Genomic DNA, 16,319 nt, shown 5'->3' with positions numbered 1-16,319 from the left:
ATATTTGAAGTTATATAATTATTTCCCCATCTGGGGAATGATGTGCAGATTAATAATTGGAATGTACCTAGAGAACTAGAAGGGAAACAGGGAAGTTTGGTTTGCCTACAAGTTTCACAGACCTGCTGCATAAGAAGTTGTCTGAAGTCATTACCCAGGAGTGAACTGAAAGTCAGGCCAATTTAAACAGGATGCTGCAGAACAGCCACCACAGACTTGCTTTTGCAATCCTCATCCTCCCATCTGCTACAACTGCATGTTGACCAGCATATCCCAGAAAGTCTTCTGGACTTTATACAAACCACAAGTCACACAGAGAACTGGCTAGGCTGGTCAGTGTTACTTTTAAAGTTTTAACAGCCTTAGAAAAACCAGTACTGCTGGTGTAACCAAGAGAGAAAGTACACTGCCCTATTTGCACACTATGTTAATTATTCTACCTGTTTCCAAGTTCATAGATATTTCCCAGCTTATCCTAATAACAGCAACAAAAATGCATTAATGGATCCTGTAAGAAATTGCTCCTAAATTTCTGTTTTTCTCCTAGATCCTTTTTAAAGATTGTTTTTCAGCCAACTCCTTCACAAACTCATTTGGATGAACTTGGACTGTCATCTGATGTACTGAATGAGATCCCTGTGACCACCCACTATGGCCAGATCTTTTCCCAAATTGTCAGTGTTCAGTCATGAAATAAGCACGACCTAAGACCCTCCAGGTGTACTGCACATTTGGTGCCAGGTCTGTCGTGACTCTTCAAGAAGCAGAAGGGGCCTTGAAGACTTTATGGACTGAAGGCCTTGTTTTTTTTCTATTGAAAGCTACAAGAAGCAGCCATTCCTTAATCAGCAGGTACACTGCACAGCCTTCCAAACATGTTTTTTCTGTGGTGGCTTCAGTGCGCTCCAGCGCAGGACCTGCAGGCTCAGCACAGCGGCATCGGGCGAGTGGCTCTGTGGGACCCACAGCCAGTGGCAACAGTGACACAGGCAAGTGGTGCTTTTGCCGGCCAGCAAACAGCTAATTAGATGTGGTAAAACCTGAGATTTCATCAGTCAAGGCTGGGGATTCCCCCCTTTTGAGATCACAACCTTTGCCCTCTGAAGCAAGGCAGGGTTGGAGCAGCCCTTGTGGCTGCAGTGGTTACTGGCTGCGATCTGCCTCTGTCCTCACTGCTCGCCCTGGGATCCGTCCCAGGTTGTCATTGTGGCTGTTGTCCACCCACACCACCTGCCTTGCCCAGACACCCGGGCAGCAGGTTAATGACTGTCCCGGTGAGGTGTCAGTAGCTCGCTGGTCCGTCAACTCTCTTCAGCTTAGAATTTTGTCTGAGGACAAGCTCTGAACTGTTGGAGCGGGAGTGTTTTGTCTCGCTTTGGGGCATCCTTTGGGACGTCACTCGGGCACGCTGTGTGTATGTGGTGCCGGACAATGCCAACCCAAGCGTCCCACGCCCGCCCCGCCGCGCGCGGCTCCGCCCGCCTCCCGGGGCTGTGTCAGTGTCGCGAGACTTGAGGCCTCAGGCCCCGCCTCTGCTCTCGCGTGAGTTGCCCCTGCGCGCGGCGGTCCCGCGCTGCGATGGCGGCGCTGGGCTGTGGGGAGCTGCGGCCGGGCGGGCCGGGCGGTGTCCCGGGGGCTGTCCCGCCGCACTCCAGCTGTGTCCTGGGTCCAGGGGGTGTCCCGGGGGCTGTCCCGCCGCACCCTAGCGGTGTCCCGGGTTCGGGAGCTGTCCCGCCGCACCCCGGCGTGTCGCGGCGGCGCGGGCGGACGCTGCTGGTGCGGCACCTGCCCGCCGAGCTGACAGCGGCGGAGAAGGAGGATCTGCTGCAGCACTTTGGAGCGGTGTCTGTGCGCGTCCTGTCGGACCACGGGCGGCTGGTGAGGGCCGGGGCCCGGGACAGGCCGCAGCGGGGCCGAGCCGGTGTGCCGGGCGGGGAACCCCGCGGGGAGGGCGGGAGAGCGGCGGGCTCAGGGTGCCCCGGGCCGCGGCTTCGGCTTCGCTCGCTCTTAGCGATGAGGCTGTGGAAGAGCAGTGCAGAGGGGCCTCTTGCAGGTGTAGGGGCGCACTTTCACAGGTGTGTCTGTAGAAATCTCTGGTTTTTTTCTTTTTCCAAGTTAAAAAAACACGAGCGTATCTGTTTGGTGACAAATGCTGTTCGGAAAGAGCCTTGTATTCCTGCAGAGCTACAGATAATTGATGTCTGCATCTTCTGTCAGGGTCGTGCTTTCTTTATAGGATATCAAAAATACTGACTTTGTTACAATCATTTTGGGTACCAAATCATGTAGTGGCAAGGTGAAGTAATAAAGTTTGTTAAAACAAATATAACTTTGAGATGAACTGTGTATTCTGTGAGGCTTTGATTTAATTTGAAAAGCTTGCATCCTTTTCAAACCTAAAAAGTAGAGGAAAATGTTACTTAGAAACCATTCAAAGCACAACAATAGTTGCAACTTTTGTAGCAGGAATAGCGTTTTAGAAATTGCTTTGATGAAAATGTGCTACTGTGAGGTGCTGAAATAAATTTCTTGTTTGAAAAGAGGATTAGACCTCTTTATCCATACGTACTTTTTTGCAGTTTAGGATGGCTTTTGCTCATAGAAAAAAAGCTTTTCCTGTGTTCCTCAAGCAGCTGAGTTCCTGTCTTGATTTTTGACTGCAGGAGGTTTATGTCTTAAATTCTTAAGAAAAATGTTTTCTAGTCCTTCATGTTTGCTTCACGTGGGAGTTAGGTGACTACTGTCTGGAAGCTTTCAAATATGTAAACTTGAACTTACAAATTTCTTGTGGACATATATTTTACATGTAATCTCAACTTTTTGAATGCAGTATAATATATGTATATATTATATACAGTAATTTTTTTTGCTTGTTTTCTAGAAACATACTGCTTTTGCCACCTTTCCCAGTGAAAATGCAGCTGCAAAGGTTTGTATTGAGTTTGTTATTGAATGGTTTGGCAAAGCACTTTTCTGGATTGCCAGTTGTGCTCTAAAATGTTTTGCATGTCATCTAGTGCTCAGTGCTAGGAAAAAAAGCAGCACAATGTAGTATTAAGAGTTCTGTTTCAGGATTTGCTTGCAGGACTTGATGAAATGAACACTTCTGTAGATTCCTAAGAAAGATGGGTTGAAAATTGCTTGTGGAAGTCATCTGATCCAACCTTTCACATAGAGCATTACAAACTTAGAGGAGCTGAGACTGAACTGGGCCCTGTCAGGGATGTATGTGCATTTACATACAAACTAAACCAAACCTAATTTTCTTGTTTCCTGCATGATTGCATATTTGCCATAAAATTCCCTAGTGACATACACAATTCAAGGCTGCCTTGAATGCCAACTTTGATAAGAAAACTACCACATTAGTGGGAGACTTAGATGCCAAAAAGGTAATGCTAATAATGCTTTTTAAATACTAGTCTGCTAAAAAGCCTGTGTCTAGAACTTCCGCCTTATGCCCTGTTTGGGTTTTGGTTTTTTTGCGTTGCTTCTATTTTTTTTAGGCTACACTTCAAAGGAGTACTCAAAAAGTTACAAAGACTGTGTGAGGTGAACAGTGGTGAATTAGGTTGCTTGTGTCAGTTGTTAGCAGCCTATTGTGTTCTGGACTTGCAGAATGCTGGATCTTCCTACTGTCACTTTCAAGAATCTTGATCTTAGATTCCCAGCTGTTACGAACGGAGTTCAGTATATTTGTAGTTTATGAGCAAGAGGCCGGTTACTCGAAATCACAGAGATGTACTAGTCTGTGTAATAACTATCACTGGTGAGGCTGCAGTCCTGCCACTGTGTTCAGATGACCTGACTCTGCCGTGGTTCTGGCTATGCAACCTTGTCTCTTCCTACCAGCAGGAAAGAGGCGCTAAAAGCAGGGCTGCGAAGGCAGACACAGTGCGGGGCTGCCTATGTCCATAGTGGCACAGACTGAGCTTAAAGCAGTTGGGACTGCATCCTATGGCTAATTTACCAATCAAAGGAGAAACACTTATACTTTAAAATGATTCTCATGTTTTTCCTCTTCCCTTTCTTTCTTTTCTCCACTATAATTACTTGAAGGCTTTATCAAGGCTGCATCAGCTGAAACTTTTAGGTCACACCTTAGTTGTTGAATTTGCGAAGGAGCAAGAGAGTGTACAAGTGCTTAGCCAGTCTTCTGTCTCAGAGAAATGTAAAAGGTATGTGCTCAATAATAGTTATGATTGTGGTCAAGGAGAGGCAATTCCGTATTCATGATACTTTGGTAGTCCTTTTAACTCAAAGGAAAAATTGTAACCACAAAGAAGTGTTAACAAGGAGGTTCAGATCCACAGATAAGTGACTGCATTCCTCACATTAGACCTGTGTCATTACCTCTGGAATATTTAAGTGATAAAAGCTATGTGATAGTGTTTAATTAAAACAACTGTAGTAGAGGTTTCAAGTTACTTAGTCTACTCTCTGAATATGAACTAATCAATAATTTAATACCTTTGAATTTATACAGTCTCTGTACAGAGCGCAGCATGAAATCATTTTAGTTCTTTTCCTATGAGTAGATTGAAGTCAGGAGAGTTTTAATATAGGGAGGCTTACTTAAATCCGCATAAGTACTTATTTTAGAAGACTGTGGCTACTATAATTGTCCACATGTGTTAATTCTGAAGCATTGATAATGGCTGTAGTAATAGCATTGATAAAGATGTTAAAAATACCTGTGTTAATCAATTTCTTGTATTTATTAATAGATGATGCCTATTTTATATACTACATGAAGCATTTAAATTTAGCCCTCCTTTAATTAAGATTAAATTAATTTTCAGTTCAGAAGAACCAGTGAAAGAAGAAGAGAAGGTAGAACCAAGCTGTGTTAAAATAGAGAATGGAATTGCACCCAACCATGGGTTAGTGTTTTTTTAATTTGTCTTAATTATTTTATTTTGTTACAGGTTATTTTGAAATGTGTTAAGTACTGTTGAACAAGAGTTTTGTTTTCTAGTATGCTACTATTCCACAGGCATAGCTGTAGGAATTGTCTTAAAGATGAAGTTTCAGTTCCTCAAGTTTAGAATCCTCACAGTCAAGTAGTGACTTGAGGTGCTCTGAGCCGTGAAGTTGTGGATTGCACAGTAGCCTTCTAGCACTATGCATTGTTTTCTCAGGAAGAGCCTGAGGGCTGGGTAGGTTGTCCCAGTGTTAACAGCAGAATACCATTGATTTTTGGTTTTCCAGATGCCGCTGCTTCTTTCCCGCCCCCCCAGCCATTTGCATTTTTGCATACATGAAGAATAAGTTTTTTGGAGGCTAATAAATTCTGCACTCTGAGTATTCAGTTTATGATGTTGGTACAGCCTGCTATGCTGTGCTTTTGGTTTTGGATGCTTTGATTGTTTCTATGTACTTTAGGCTTTCTGCTTAGGTTGATTCTTTCATTGTGCCCAGCCCAGTTAGTCTATCATGCACTGGGGCCTATTCCCTGGAGTTAAAGTCAATGTAAGGGGCCCAAAGCTGTTCTTGGGGAAATAATAATATTTCAGTGTTGCTTCAGATGTAATGAATAGTTAAGCCTCTAGTAATCATTAAGTGTTACCAGTGTCAGTGGTGTTAAGGTGTCTTGTTTTTAATTTTTTTCCTCAGCCTCACCTTTCCCATCAATTCCTGCCTCAAATATTTGTACCCACCACCTTCAAGTGCAATTCTAGCAAATATAGCAAATGCCTTGGCAAGCGTGCCCAAATTTTATGTCCAGGTAAGTAAAAAACAGGAAACAAAATTAAGTATAAAAATCAAATCTCATTTTTCCTCTTTCAATTATGCAGAGAAATAATTATTTTTGTCATAGTAGATAGTAAGTTACTTTTTCTGTGATAGTGTTAATCAATCTTAATTTTTTACCATGTTGAGATAATAAGATTTTATTGACCAGAGGTAGCTTACTGAAGACTTAATTGGATATGCTCTTCCTAATTAGATGTGACTTGAGTACTCGGAATTTCGATTGAGAAGATGCTTTGCTTTTCTGATTAGCCTTTTTAGGGTGTTGCTTTTATTTAACATTAGTATTGCGTCTCAGGTGCAGGCTTTCACATTGTTCATTAACATTAAAACTCTGCTGATTTACAGCTGCCAGAAGTTACTGGCTATGACACCTAGCAAGGAAATGTTGTCACTTATTTGTTTAAGGAAACCTTGCTTATTTTGAATAATTTCAGGTACTTCATCTAATGAATAAAATGAATCTTCCTCCACCCTTTGGACCGATTACTGCTCGCCCTCCCATGGTAACTTTTTAAATATATGTTTTAAGTACTGTAGAAGTGATTCACAATTTAAAATGTCAGTAATATGGTAGGAGATCTAAGTTCTAAAAGCTGGAGAAATGTCTAGAGGATAGCAAATACTGCTGCATTTCACTGGGTATGATGTGCATGTTGGTCTTCTGAAGAAATCTTTTTGACTGTACTTAGAACAAATAAATACACATGTATGACAGTAGCACTAGAATGTTTCAAACTGTTGGCTCACTGTAGAAACTGAGATGGCTTTGGAGCTTAGGCCTCCACCGGTATGTTTTGACTTTATTCTTCTCAGGAAAGTCCTTAAAGCTGAGTGCAAGGTGAAAACCCAGGACCATGGGTTTGCCGTATTTCTTATCACCTCAGCTTAAAAGAATTAAAATATTCACTGTTGTGCTTCAGAATGCAGCAACATTTTCATTTTGGTTGTGGAAAGTTTTTCATTAGTAATGTGGTTTACTAAAATAGCATCTAGATCCCTATAAGCATACTTTGAGAAAATGCTTTCTTTTCTTACAAAGTTTAGATACTTTTTTAAACTTTTTCCCCATAATTAGTATGAAGAGTATTTACCAGTGCCTGTGCCACCTCCCCCAATTCCACCTCTGCCTCCTGAAGAGCCTCCTTTGCCTGAAGAGGAAGAAGAGCAACTATCTAGTGGGGATGAATCGGAATATGAAAGTGATAATGATGAGGAAAAGGAGAGGTACGTGTTTTGCAGTCATTTGCAAGCTTTTGGGCTCACTTAAAGTGGTGGTTGCCTTTACTTTTCTAGCTTCTAGTTCAGCCAATGGTGGAATCTTTCTTAACATTTGCAGTACATAGATATAGTATCTAGTAGATAGTATATTGAAATCTTTCTAGGTGCTTAGAGAAACTCCAGATCAACTTAATAACAGAAGGACAGTGCTGTTTTAAATGCAGGAAGAAAAGGAAAACGTCCTATTGGTGTGCAATTTATCATTTGTTCTCATGTCAAAAAACCCCACAGTGCAGTTACAAGGAAGCATTAGTTTGTTTTTTGAATTCTTCATTGTTCCATATCTTTACTGAATTAACTACTCAGCCTGAATCGTGTATTAATCATTGGAGGTTGTGTGCTGAGGATGCTCTTGCAGTTTTGGGGCTAAATTGCATCATAGGTGTGGGGTTTGTTTAATCTTTAAACTCATACTAAAATTAAAAAAATAGGTTTTTATTTGCTATTTAAACTGAAAAGTGAATCAGAAAGTCACTGTGCTTTATTCAGAAAAAGACATGCATTTGGAAAAAGGCACTCCCATTGAGTGGAAATTGTGTTATAAATTCAGGTTCAGCTTGGGGTGTCACAGCTTTCCTTACAGCTTCAGTGTCCTAATTAGGAGCATGCTTGGGGAAGGAAGGGCATCATTGACCTCATTACAATTATAGATTATTAGTGTAGTTTCATTTTTAAGGTACCTAGTTTTATAATCATACTCTGAAAAGTTCTGTTTCAAGGGCTTTAAGGAGAGGGGAAGGGTTTTCATAATAAGTATTTTCAAATAAACTGTAAACCACTTTGTTTTGGTTTGTTTTTTATTTTTATTTTTGTTAAAATAGAATGACCAAGTTGATGGAATTAGCAACCCTTCAGCCTAAAAGACCAATAAACACAAAGAGACGTGGGGTTAGAAAAAAGCAAAGAATTAAAGACTTACTGAATGTTCCTGTCTGTACTCCCCACAGGTTTGTATTTTTTCTGTGGGTTTTTTCACTTTTTCAGATTACTCCTTTTACTAAATTGTGTTCTCTGCATCATGTTTGCTTTAGTGTTGCTTTTTTAAGACAAGCATTCTTCACTGATAACTGAACTTGGCAGTGGAGATGGTCTTCTTCCCTTATCCTTGTGCTTGGTTTTATTGCTCAAGAAGTCCAAATTTTCCTGTAATTTGAACTCAACTCTGCTCAACTACCTTAATCTGTAAAGTGTGCCTGTTCAAGCTCTGTGTTTCTCTGGCTATCAAACTAATAAAAATTCCTTTTCATAAAAAAGATAACTAATTCTGTATCACAGCTGTGACAGAAGCAATCTGGGTCTATTTTTTGGAATACTTCTTAAAATAAAAAGTTATAATAAAATTATGATACTGGACTTGGTTTAAAATAAGTTTGGTTATTGGAACTGCAGTTCTGTGGCACAGTAGTCACCAGTGTAGTATTTCTGTGTGGTGATGAGTGATTGTGAATGCATTTTTCTTTATAGCCACCTGCTTCCTCCAAGTGATTTGCTATATTTTTTTTAAATGTGGTATATTTTTTTACACTAGGTGAGAGCAGCAGCAAGGCCAGTTATTTTTCATATTTAAGTAACTGATGAAATTTTTAATAAATGCCTGTTTGTGTTGTAATGTAGTATGTGATTCTTGATTTTGCTCCCACTGCCAGCAATACCTGCTGTATTTGTGTTCTAATCAACTTGAACTGTGTTGGGTGAGATTTATGAAATGGAGAACACGTATTTGTGGTAAACAATGGCATAAAATACATCTGGAAGAAATCTTGTATTTGACTATGCATTCATCAGTGTCTGAATCTTTAATTAACATGTTGTTGTTTTAAACAGTAATTTGCACCCTACACTGTCACCTTCAGATGTCTTTGAGCAGCCGCATCATGTAGGTCATAAAAAAATAGAGTTTCATATTAGTACTGACATCCCAGCTGTTCTTCAGATAAACTCAGAAAAAGAAGAAAAAAATGGTAAGACTTTGTACTTCCAATGTATTTAATATTAAAATCATCTGGGTTCAATGTGTAGAAAGGTGCTGAAATTTAGGCCAGGAAATTCTTTTCTTCTTTTGTACTGGAGCTTTCAACACCAAGTTGTGTCATGTTTGCATTTGCTGTTTTTTCCATGTTACAAGCTTTGTAAAGGATACAGAGGATTTTAAAGGTCTCTTTCTCTCCTATGTGCTCTGTAGGTTTATGGTGAATTGCACTGCCTTTTAAATGTTAAGATGTTTTTAGCAAATGTTACAAATGCATTCTCAGTATTTTATAGTGTAAATGAATATATCAGGCTAATTTCAGATTTTCCTTTTCCAGCTCTTAGAGAGCAGCATCCAAGTGATTGCCAAGTCCTTCTCTGTGGTGCACTGATTATCTGCTATAATAGTGCTGGGTGGTAATAGCAATGAGATGTGATGGTTTTTTATAAGGTTATGGTCAGTCTGTGTTTCTTAGTACTTTATAGTGATATTCAGGTTTTTTAAATGAAAATTAGATAAACCATTGAAATGGATACAGGCTTGAGCAGGAAGGCTTGCTTTATGCTAACTAGCATGTGCCATGGCTTTTGTTTGTAGTACATTGGGTTTTATAGGACCATATAAAGCAGATGCTTTTGTCAAACCAGGGATTAAGACTAATTTTCTAAAGGATGTGTTCAAATTGCTTTACAAAGTCTACTGTATTAAAATATTACTGAAAGAAGTATACTTCTTTTGCTTGCTCTTGATCCTCTTGTGAATAAACATACAAACCACTTAAATAATGTGTTGAAATTTCAGATCTTTCTGCAACCACAGAAGAAATCAATAATACAGGCTTTGGAAGGATTTTCCCAGCTCCTAGCTCAAATGATAAAATGGAAACTGAAGAAGAGGATGATGAAATACCATCAGAATTTGTTTCTAGAAAGGATCTAGAAAAAAACAGACTTTCTAGAGAAGGTATAACTGAGAATGTATTATCTAGTAATACCTTTCTGATTTGTTGAAACAAATAGTTTAAATAAGTCATTAATTTCTTATTTGATGATAAGTTATTTTATATACTGAACAAATATGCAAAGTAAATAAACGAAAACATTCTCTATTTTTTGTCTTCTTTAAGAAATGGAAAAATTTTCTGTTTTCAAAAACTATGAGCCAGGTGATCCAAATTGCAGGATATATGTGAAGAATTTAGCTAAACAAGTCCAGGAAAAGGTAGGTAAACAAGCAAATCAAATATTTTTCCAAAAAGGCTTTTTCTTAGCTTTTCTCTTATACCTACACTTTAATTTCAGGATCTCAAGTTCATTTTTGGAAGATACGTTGACTTCCAGTCAGAAGTGGAACGAAATATGTGAGTTCATTTGGTAGTTGGTTAGATTTAAGCTTCTTATGTTATTTTCTACGATACTGTTGAAAATTGTGATTTTAGAACTAGTCATCATTTTTCATGTTTCTGCATAAAGAAAAAATGTGTTTCATCTGAAAATCTTCATTTATCACAAGTACAGAAATAGAATTATTTTATGAACAGTGATTGAAGACCCTACTATTTTGCCCTTATATTTGTTCTAAAATTTACTGTTTATTGGCTGAATTACTCAGAATGAACAGTGTAGATGATTGTGTGTATCTGGTCATTTTGCTTATGTCCTGTTTAGTAGTACTGCACACCAATTTGCCATCCTGCAGTCCTATGTTACTTTTTAGTAAATGGTTCCCCCAGGCAAAATGGTCTCCAAGAACATCATTCCTGCTTGTAGGCTTTGCTCCTGTTTCTGCTATTTCTCCAACTTGATGCATGAGAATCACATTTTTACTGTGAAATATGAAAGTTTAGTGAAACCTGAGTAATTCCCAATTCTCCATTTTGCCTCTAGGTTTGATATACGTTTGATGAAAGAAGGCCGTATGAAGGGACAGGCTTTCATTGGACTTCCTAATGAAAAAGCAGCTGCTAAAGCATTAAAAGAAGCAAATGGATATGTCTTATTTGAAAAACCCATGGTGGTTGTATCTTTTTCTTTAAACATTTACGTTATTGTAATCTGTCTTTGTAATCTGTCCGTCAATCTCTTCTTTTGCTGTCATAGTGTTCTACAAAAGAGGAAATACAGAAAACCAGTCAGCATAACACAGTGTACTATTGTTAGTTTTATGGTAGCTGAAAAAAAATAGAGGCACCTCTTCTAAAATAGGAAAGTAAAGGTGATAATATAAGACAATAAGATTCTCTGGTCTTACCTCTGATCCTGCAAAGACAATACAAAAAATAATTTAGCTTGTATAACCACTGTATTTAAATTAAATACAAGCTTTTTGACTTGACTGGGCCTATGTTTGCAGAATTAAGAACATAAGAAGTGTTCCTGTTGGGGTCAGTTGCCTCTGTTTACACTAGGTCTCCAGCTGGAACTGTCACTTTTTAATTGCATGGCACTGTTTTTTGTCTGTAAATCTTTCCTTATTTTTCACTTGAATGTTTCATAGTTTGTTTCATTTTCTTTGTGCTCACATTTATCCCAACTTCTATTCCTTTTACCTTTTTTCCTCCCAAATTCTGAGACATCAAAGTTACAGAATTAACATGCTGGGATGGAAGATTGTAGATATCAAGCATTTATCCCGCTGTAGTTACTCTGCATCAAACCTATTTCCAGTTAGTTCTCCTTATTTGCTTAGTATTGCAAACTCTTGGACAGTCTCTCTTAATAACTTCAGTACTGTGTAACGGTGAGGTCCTAATCTTTGACTAATGGACACTATTGTTATAATACTTTATACTGTAGTAGAATTGATTCACAGGTAAAGGTCACTTTCTAGACTGTAATTTGCAGAAGTAATCTTTTTGTTTTCTTCTTGATTGGCTTCTGCATATCAGACACTTGTAGTCCTTAACAGAATCTCAGCAATTTGCTCGTTCAGCTAGACCAAAACAGGATGCCAATGAAGGGAAAAGGAAAAAGTAGAACACTGCACAAGGTATGGACTCTCTGCCTGAAAATAAAAATAAATAATTAGGCTTGGATTTTTTTTTGTTAGAGTGTGTGTTTGTTTGTTTTTATTTAATATCTCTTTAATGGCTTATTTAGGAATACTGGGAAACGTTCCATACAATTTTCTTTTCTTAAATGTGTGCTTATATGAGGAAAACAGTGTGAGGTATATAGTTGGTGTAAGTTTTAAAACATTGCTTATTCCCCTGTTTAAAAACACAGAGACTGTCATTTCACTGATCCTGATATCATAGGGTACTTGATGTTTCTCTAATCCTTAATCTGGGGAGCTAGGGAGAATAATTCTGTGGAATTGGACCACTTACCTTTTAGTAATCTTCCAGGGTTTTGGTATTGAAAAGAGTTGCCTCTTTACAATGGTAGGGATGGAAGGGAAGGAGTAAAGTGATGCTGAAGAACTGGTTCCAGCAATGACCTTCTGCTAGCTGTAAAGGACCTTTTGGCTTTGCTAACTTTGGAAGATGAGATCTTAGCGCTGTTGCAGCATCCTTTAAACTTGTCTGAATTAGTGATGGATTTTCTGTCAGAACATGCTGCTTAATGCTGCATTGATCAAGACTTCCTTTGTGTAATGCGTAGGTCCTGATTTTTGGCATTATTATCCCATCACAACATGTTGGGAAAGTAACTTATAGAAGAAAGTAATTGCTATTATTTCATATGATGTAGCTTTACTTCATTACTGCTTACTCTATTTATTTCCTTTTAACTCAAGCAAAATGAGCTCTAATTTAACTGTGAGGAGTTTCATGCCCTGAAAACATTTGCGTAGTGAACTCTCAGATTCTCATGTGAAGTAACTGATGCAAGAATAAGAAGCACTCAGTTCTCTATCTGCACCCTCTGATAGATCAACGAGTTCAAATTTAAAGGGCATTGAACTTAATCACTGGTTACAGTTGGGGATTGCTCTGGGTATGCCACCACTTAAGACAAAATGAACTCAAATCTTAGGCTGAGTGCTTATGAAGCATTCTACTTAATCCATGATGTGTTTTTAATCTGGAGGTTTGATCCTTGTTACTTTGAAGAAAACCTGAAGTTTGAAATAAAGGATGTTAGCAGTTGGTTTTGATTTTTACAAATTGGTTGGAGACCCCACAGAATGGTTATTGTGAGGGAGTATTTCTATTTAGAACAGTTACTTTAATTGTATGTTCCTTGTTGTATCCATTGTCCTAAGGATTTCTTAATCAGATTATGTTTGATCTTGTTTCCCTCATATCTGAGATACTACTTGGTCTTAGAAGTTCCTATTTTGTATAATTGATTGTGGTTTGCAAAATCTGTATTTGTAAAATTAAAAGTAATTTTTTTTACAGGCATTCTTCTGTATTGGTCATTGAAAAGGTAGAAATGAGCCGTGGCTAAAGTATCTTATTAGGAGCAAGTGTTAATGAGACTGTTTCAGTCTTGTTTCCTACTCCTGCCTTGTTAGCAAAAACTTGTATTTATATTTTGTCTAGCATCTAATAAGAAGATTACTAAGTGTCTTGATTTTCAAAAAAGAAACTTGAAACATTTTAGCTATTGGAAAGCCTGATAGATGAAGCCTGAGCATTTTTATTCTTTTTAGGAATTCCATGTCTTTGCAACTGATTTTGTACATTAATTCTGAATTCACTAAACATGCTAAAAACTTGAATTACATGAAGAAAATAACAAAGTGCTTACTTGGTTATTAATTATGTTGATGGTCAACTCAGAAGCATTTTTTAGAGTGAACAAAAACATATTTATGCAAGACTTAATTGTGCACCTGAAAGTCTTGCCTGAATTGCCATCTCGCAGGTGTCATTGGTTTAATGTACCATGGGCAGAACTGCTCCCTTAGCTTGAATGTTTGTACGTAGCAATCACAGAATGTTTAGAATGATACAGATTTGTAAGGATCCATGAGGTTTAGTTGAAAATATTTGTTTGATTTCCCAACTAATGATGAAATGGAACCCTATTTGTGCATGATTATGTTTTCCTTTTCCTACTGGAATATTCTGGTGGATGCTGATTTATGATGCAAAATTCCATTATAGAAATCTGAGTCTGGTTTTGTGTTTCATGGGGTTTTTTGTTTGTTTGTTTGGGGTTTTTAAAATTTTCTCTATAGAGATTTTATCCTTTGTGGAGAAGATAATACATATGGTCTATAAAAATACTATGTAAGTCCTTGCTGGCTGAAATGTCTTTCTTGATTGACTGGCGAAAAGTTCAGTTAGTATTTGGGGTGACTATTTTTCCTGTAGCTAAAATACAACTTTTTGGGAGAAAGGTTATGTAGAAGAAACTGATGCTGAGACTTCTCCAGCATCTTCTTAGGAAGAAGTGACTTGAAAGCCAGCATTAAATGGAAATGTGATTGGGTTTTGGACCTGATGGGAAAAAAAAAAAGTGAGTCTGTAAAATGGCAAAGACTTGAAGGAGAATTAATGAAACAGAAAAATCTGGTGGTGTCCTAGTAGTTCCAGTTACGAAAAAATGTATTTACTTTTGAATATGGAGTTTAGTGTTGATGGATCCATCAGCCCTCATTAAATCTCATAAGGTGTCAGAACTGTATTTTATCAAACAGGCATATTTGCTTTTGATAGGTAGCATAAAGTTATGTGTATGCAATACTGAGAATCAAGTAAAATTAAACCACATTCTGCTGTTCTTCTTTAGAAACATTCCTGCGTAAATACTGCAGTAATACTGTCATGCAGAGTGTATCCTTTCTTGTTGTATCCTTTTTTTGTGCAATGTTTTCCGTAGCACTCAACTACATCTAAGTTTTCATGTAGAGTAGGTGTGGGGAGGAGTTTACATGTTTAAAGCTTGAGCTAATCTGGTAATTTTGAAAAGCAAAAGGTGCTTTTTCAGGGGGGAAAAAGAAATCAATGAGTTTTCTGTGTGTGTGAATAGACACATTAGAGGTTCTTAGTCTTAAAAGGTAGCCTCCACCTTTTTCCTCAAAGGTCATATACCTTACTAATTTGTGATCCCATTCCTTTGTGAAACAGTTCTAGCTCAAACAAGCTGATGTATGTGGAACCGTGCTGAGCTCACACTGAGGGTGTCACTTTGTTTTCCTTTAAATAAATATTATTATATTAATATGTTGGCTAAAATATGTTGCAGAGCAATTCCTAGCATTAAGGGGTTGACAGGTATTTAGACCATTTGATGATTACTGTTGTCCTGGTATATGAGAAACAATCTGTAGTTGATTCAGTTTATACATTCCTTACTATGTCTTTTTTGAGTAAAGAAAAAAATTAATAATAACTTGCAATGAAGTATTTGAAGTTGAACTAATACTCAACTATTAATCACTGCTACCTTTTTGTTGGTTTTTTTTTAGATTGTTCTCTGCACTGAGGTAGTGTTGTTGCCAGTGATTTTAATTTTCTTGTGGGTTTCATACTACATTACTATTTAACTTTCTGTAATTTAAAATTAATACAGCCTGCATCTTTTAAGTCATATTTTTTTCAGACATTAAGCACTTCTTAAAATACTTTAACATCTTTAAGTTTAGTTGTCAAAACAAAATATAACACTGCTGTTTTCTGGTGGTTCTTACTTTTAACATGCCTTTGTGATGTTCCAGGTCCCTTTTGTGTTCCATCTCTTTCAAGTATTATCAAGCTGGGGGAAGAAGCAGTGTAATCATCAGGACTCTTGAACTGTGCGTAGTAGCATTTCTAAAGTATTTAAGGCAGACTATAAATTGGCAGACTATAAATTTTCTCGTCTTAAAGATTCCACATCTTTAAAGTGTCACAAGACTTATATGATAAATGTATGTTAATTTGCTTGTGAAATCTAATAAATTATTTCCTTTCTCTTTGTTTTGCCTTTCTCTCTTCATTTTGGCTTTTATTGTGGGGTTTTTGAGTTGGACGGATCTTTTTCCTGTCTTGGAACCAGCAGGAGGACTAGTGCACCGACGTGAATTTGTACTGTGAAATTAGGCATTGTTTTTTCTCAGTAATTAACTTCCATTGTTCACCTGCATCTTGAAAAATGTCAGTAGTGAGACTGAAGTCATTAAAACAACAGTAGCAGTTAAAGCAGTGTTAAACCTGTGTAAATGTGGTCCTTGCCCTGTTGAACTGTGATTAATAACAATAAATGCTATGGAGGTCACATAGTAGGATTTCTTACGTATTTGGCAGATTAGCGTAACTGTCTAAAACCATGTGGGAAACATTGAAATGATGTTTACTTGGCAATAGAGAGTCCAGTCTAGTGGACTTAAAGAAAAAGTTATTCCATAAACTGCTAAGTCATGGTTGATGGTCAAGTAACTG

General features: G+C 37.8%; 1 protein-coding gene across 2 annotated transcripts; it reads left to right on the top strand.

The window, feature by feature from the left end:
• The first annotated feature begins 1,578 nt into the window (after positions 1–1,578).
• On the top strand, positions 1,579–15,857 carry RNPC3 (RNA binding region (RNP1, RRM) containing 3). 2 transcript variants are annotated; one of them, XR_003532308.1, is made up of 16 exons: positions 1,579–1,878; positions 2,882–2,929; positions 4,060–4,178; positions 4,803–4,883; positions 5,617–5,728; positions 6,192–6,260; positions 6,833–6,981; positions 7,857–7,982; positions 8,860–8,996; positions 9,806–9,967; positions 10,131–10,225; positions 10,306–10,364; positions 10,891–11,023; positions 11,920–11,992; positions 14,689–15,417; positions 15,617–15,857. XR_003532308.1 is itself a non-coding variant. In XM_027671807.1 (15 exons), the coding sequence occupies exons 1-14, from the start codon at positions 1,579–1,581 to the stop codon at positions 11,977–11,979; spliced, it is 1,650 nt and encodes a 549-aa protein (XP_027527608.1). In that variant the 3' UTR covers positions 11,980–11,992; positions 15,617–15,857. The 2 variants fall into 2 exon arrangements, 1 of the variants encoding a protein (XP_027527608.1); XM_027671807.1 differs by lacking the exon at positions 14,689–15,417.
• Positions 15,858–16,319: the final 462 nt, after the last annotated feature.

This window comes from Neopelma chrysocephalum, unplaced genomic scaffold, assembly GCF_003984885.1.
Source record: "Neopelma chrysocephalum unplaced genomic scaffold, ASM398488v2 Primary Assembly neopelma1_97222, whole genome shotgun sequence".
NCBI classification, from domain to species: domain Eukaryota; kingdom Metazoa; phylum Chordata; class Aves; order Passeriformes; family Pipridae; genus Neopelma; species Neopelma chrysocephalum.
Note: the sequence above shows the minus strand (reverse complement) of the source record. Positions and strands in the feature narration are given on the sequence as shown.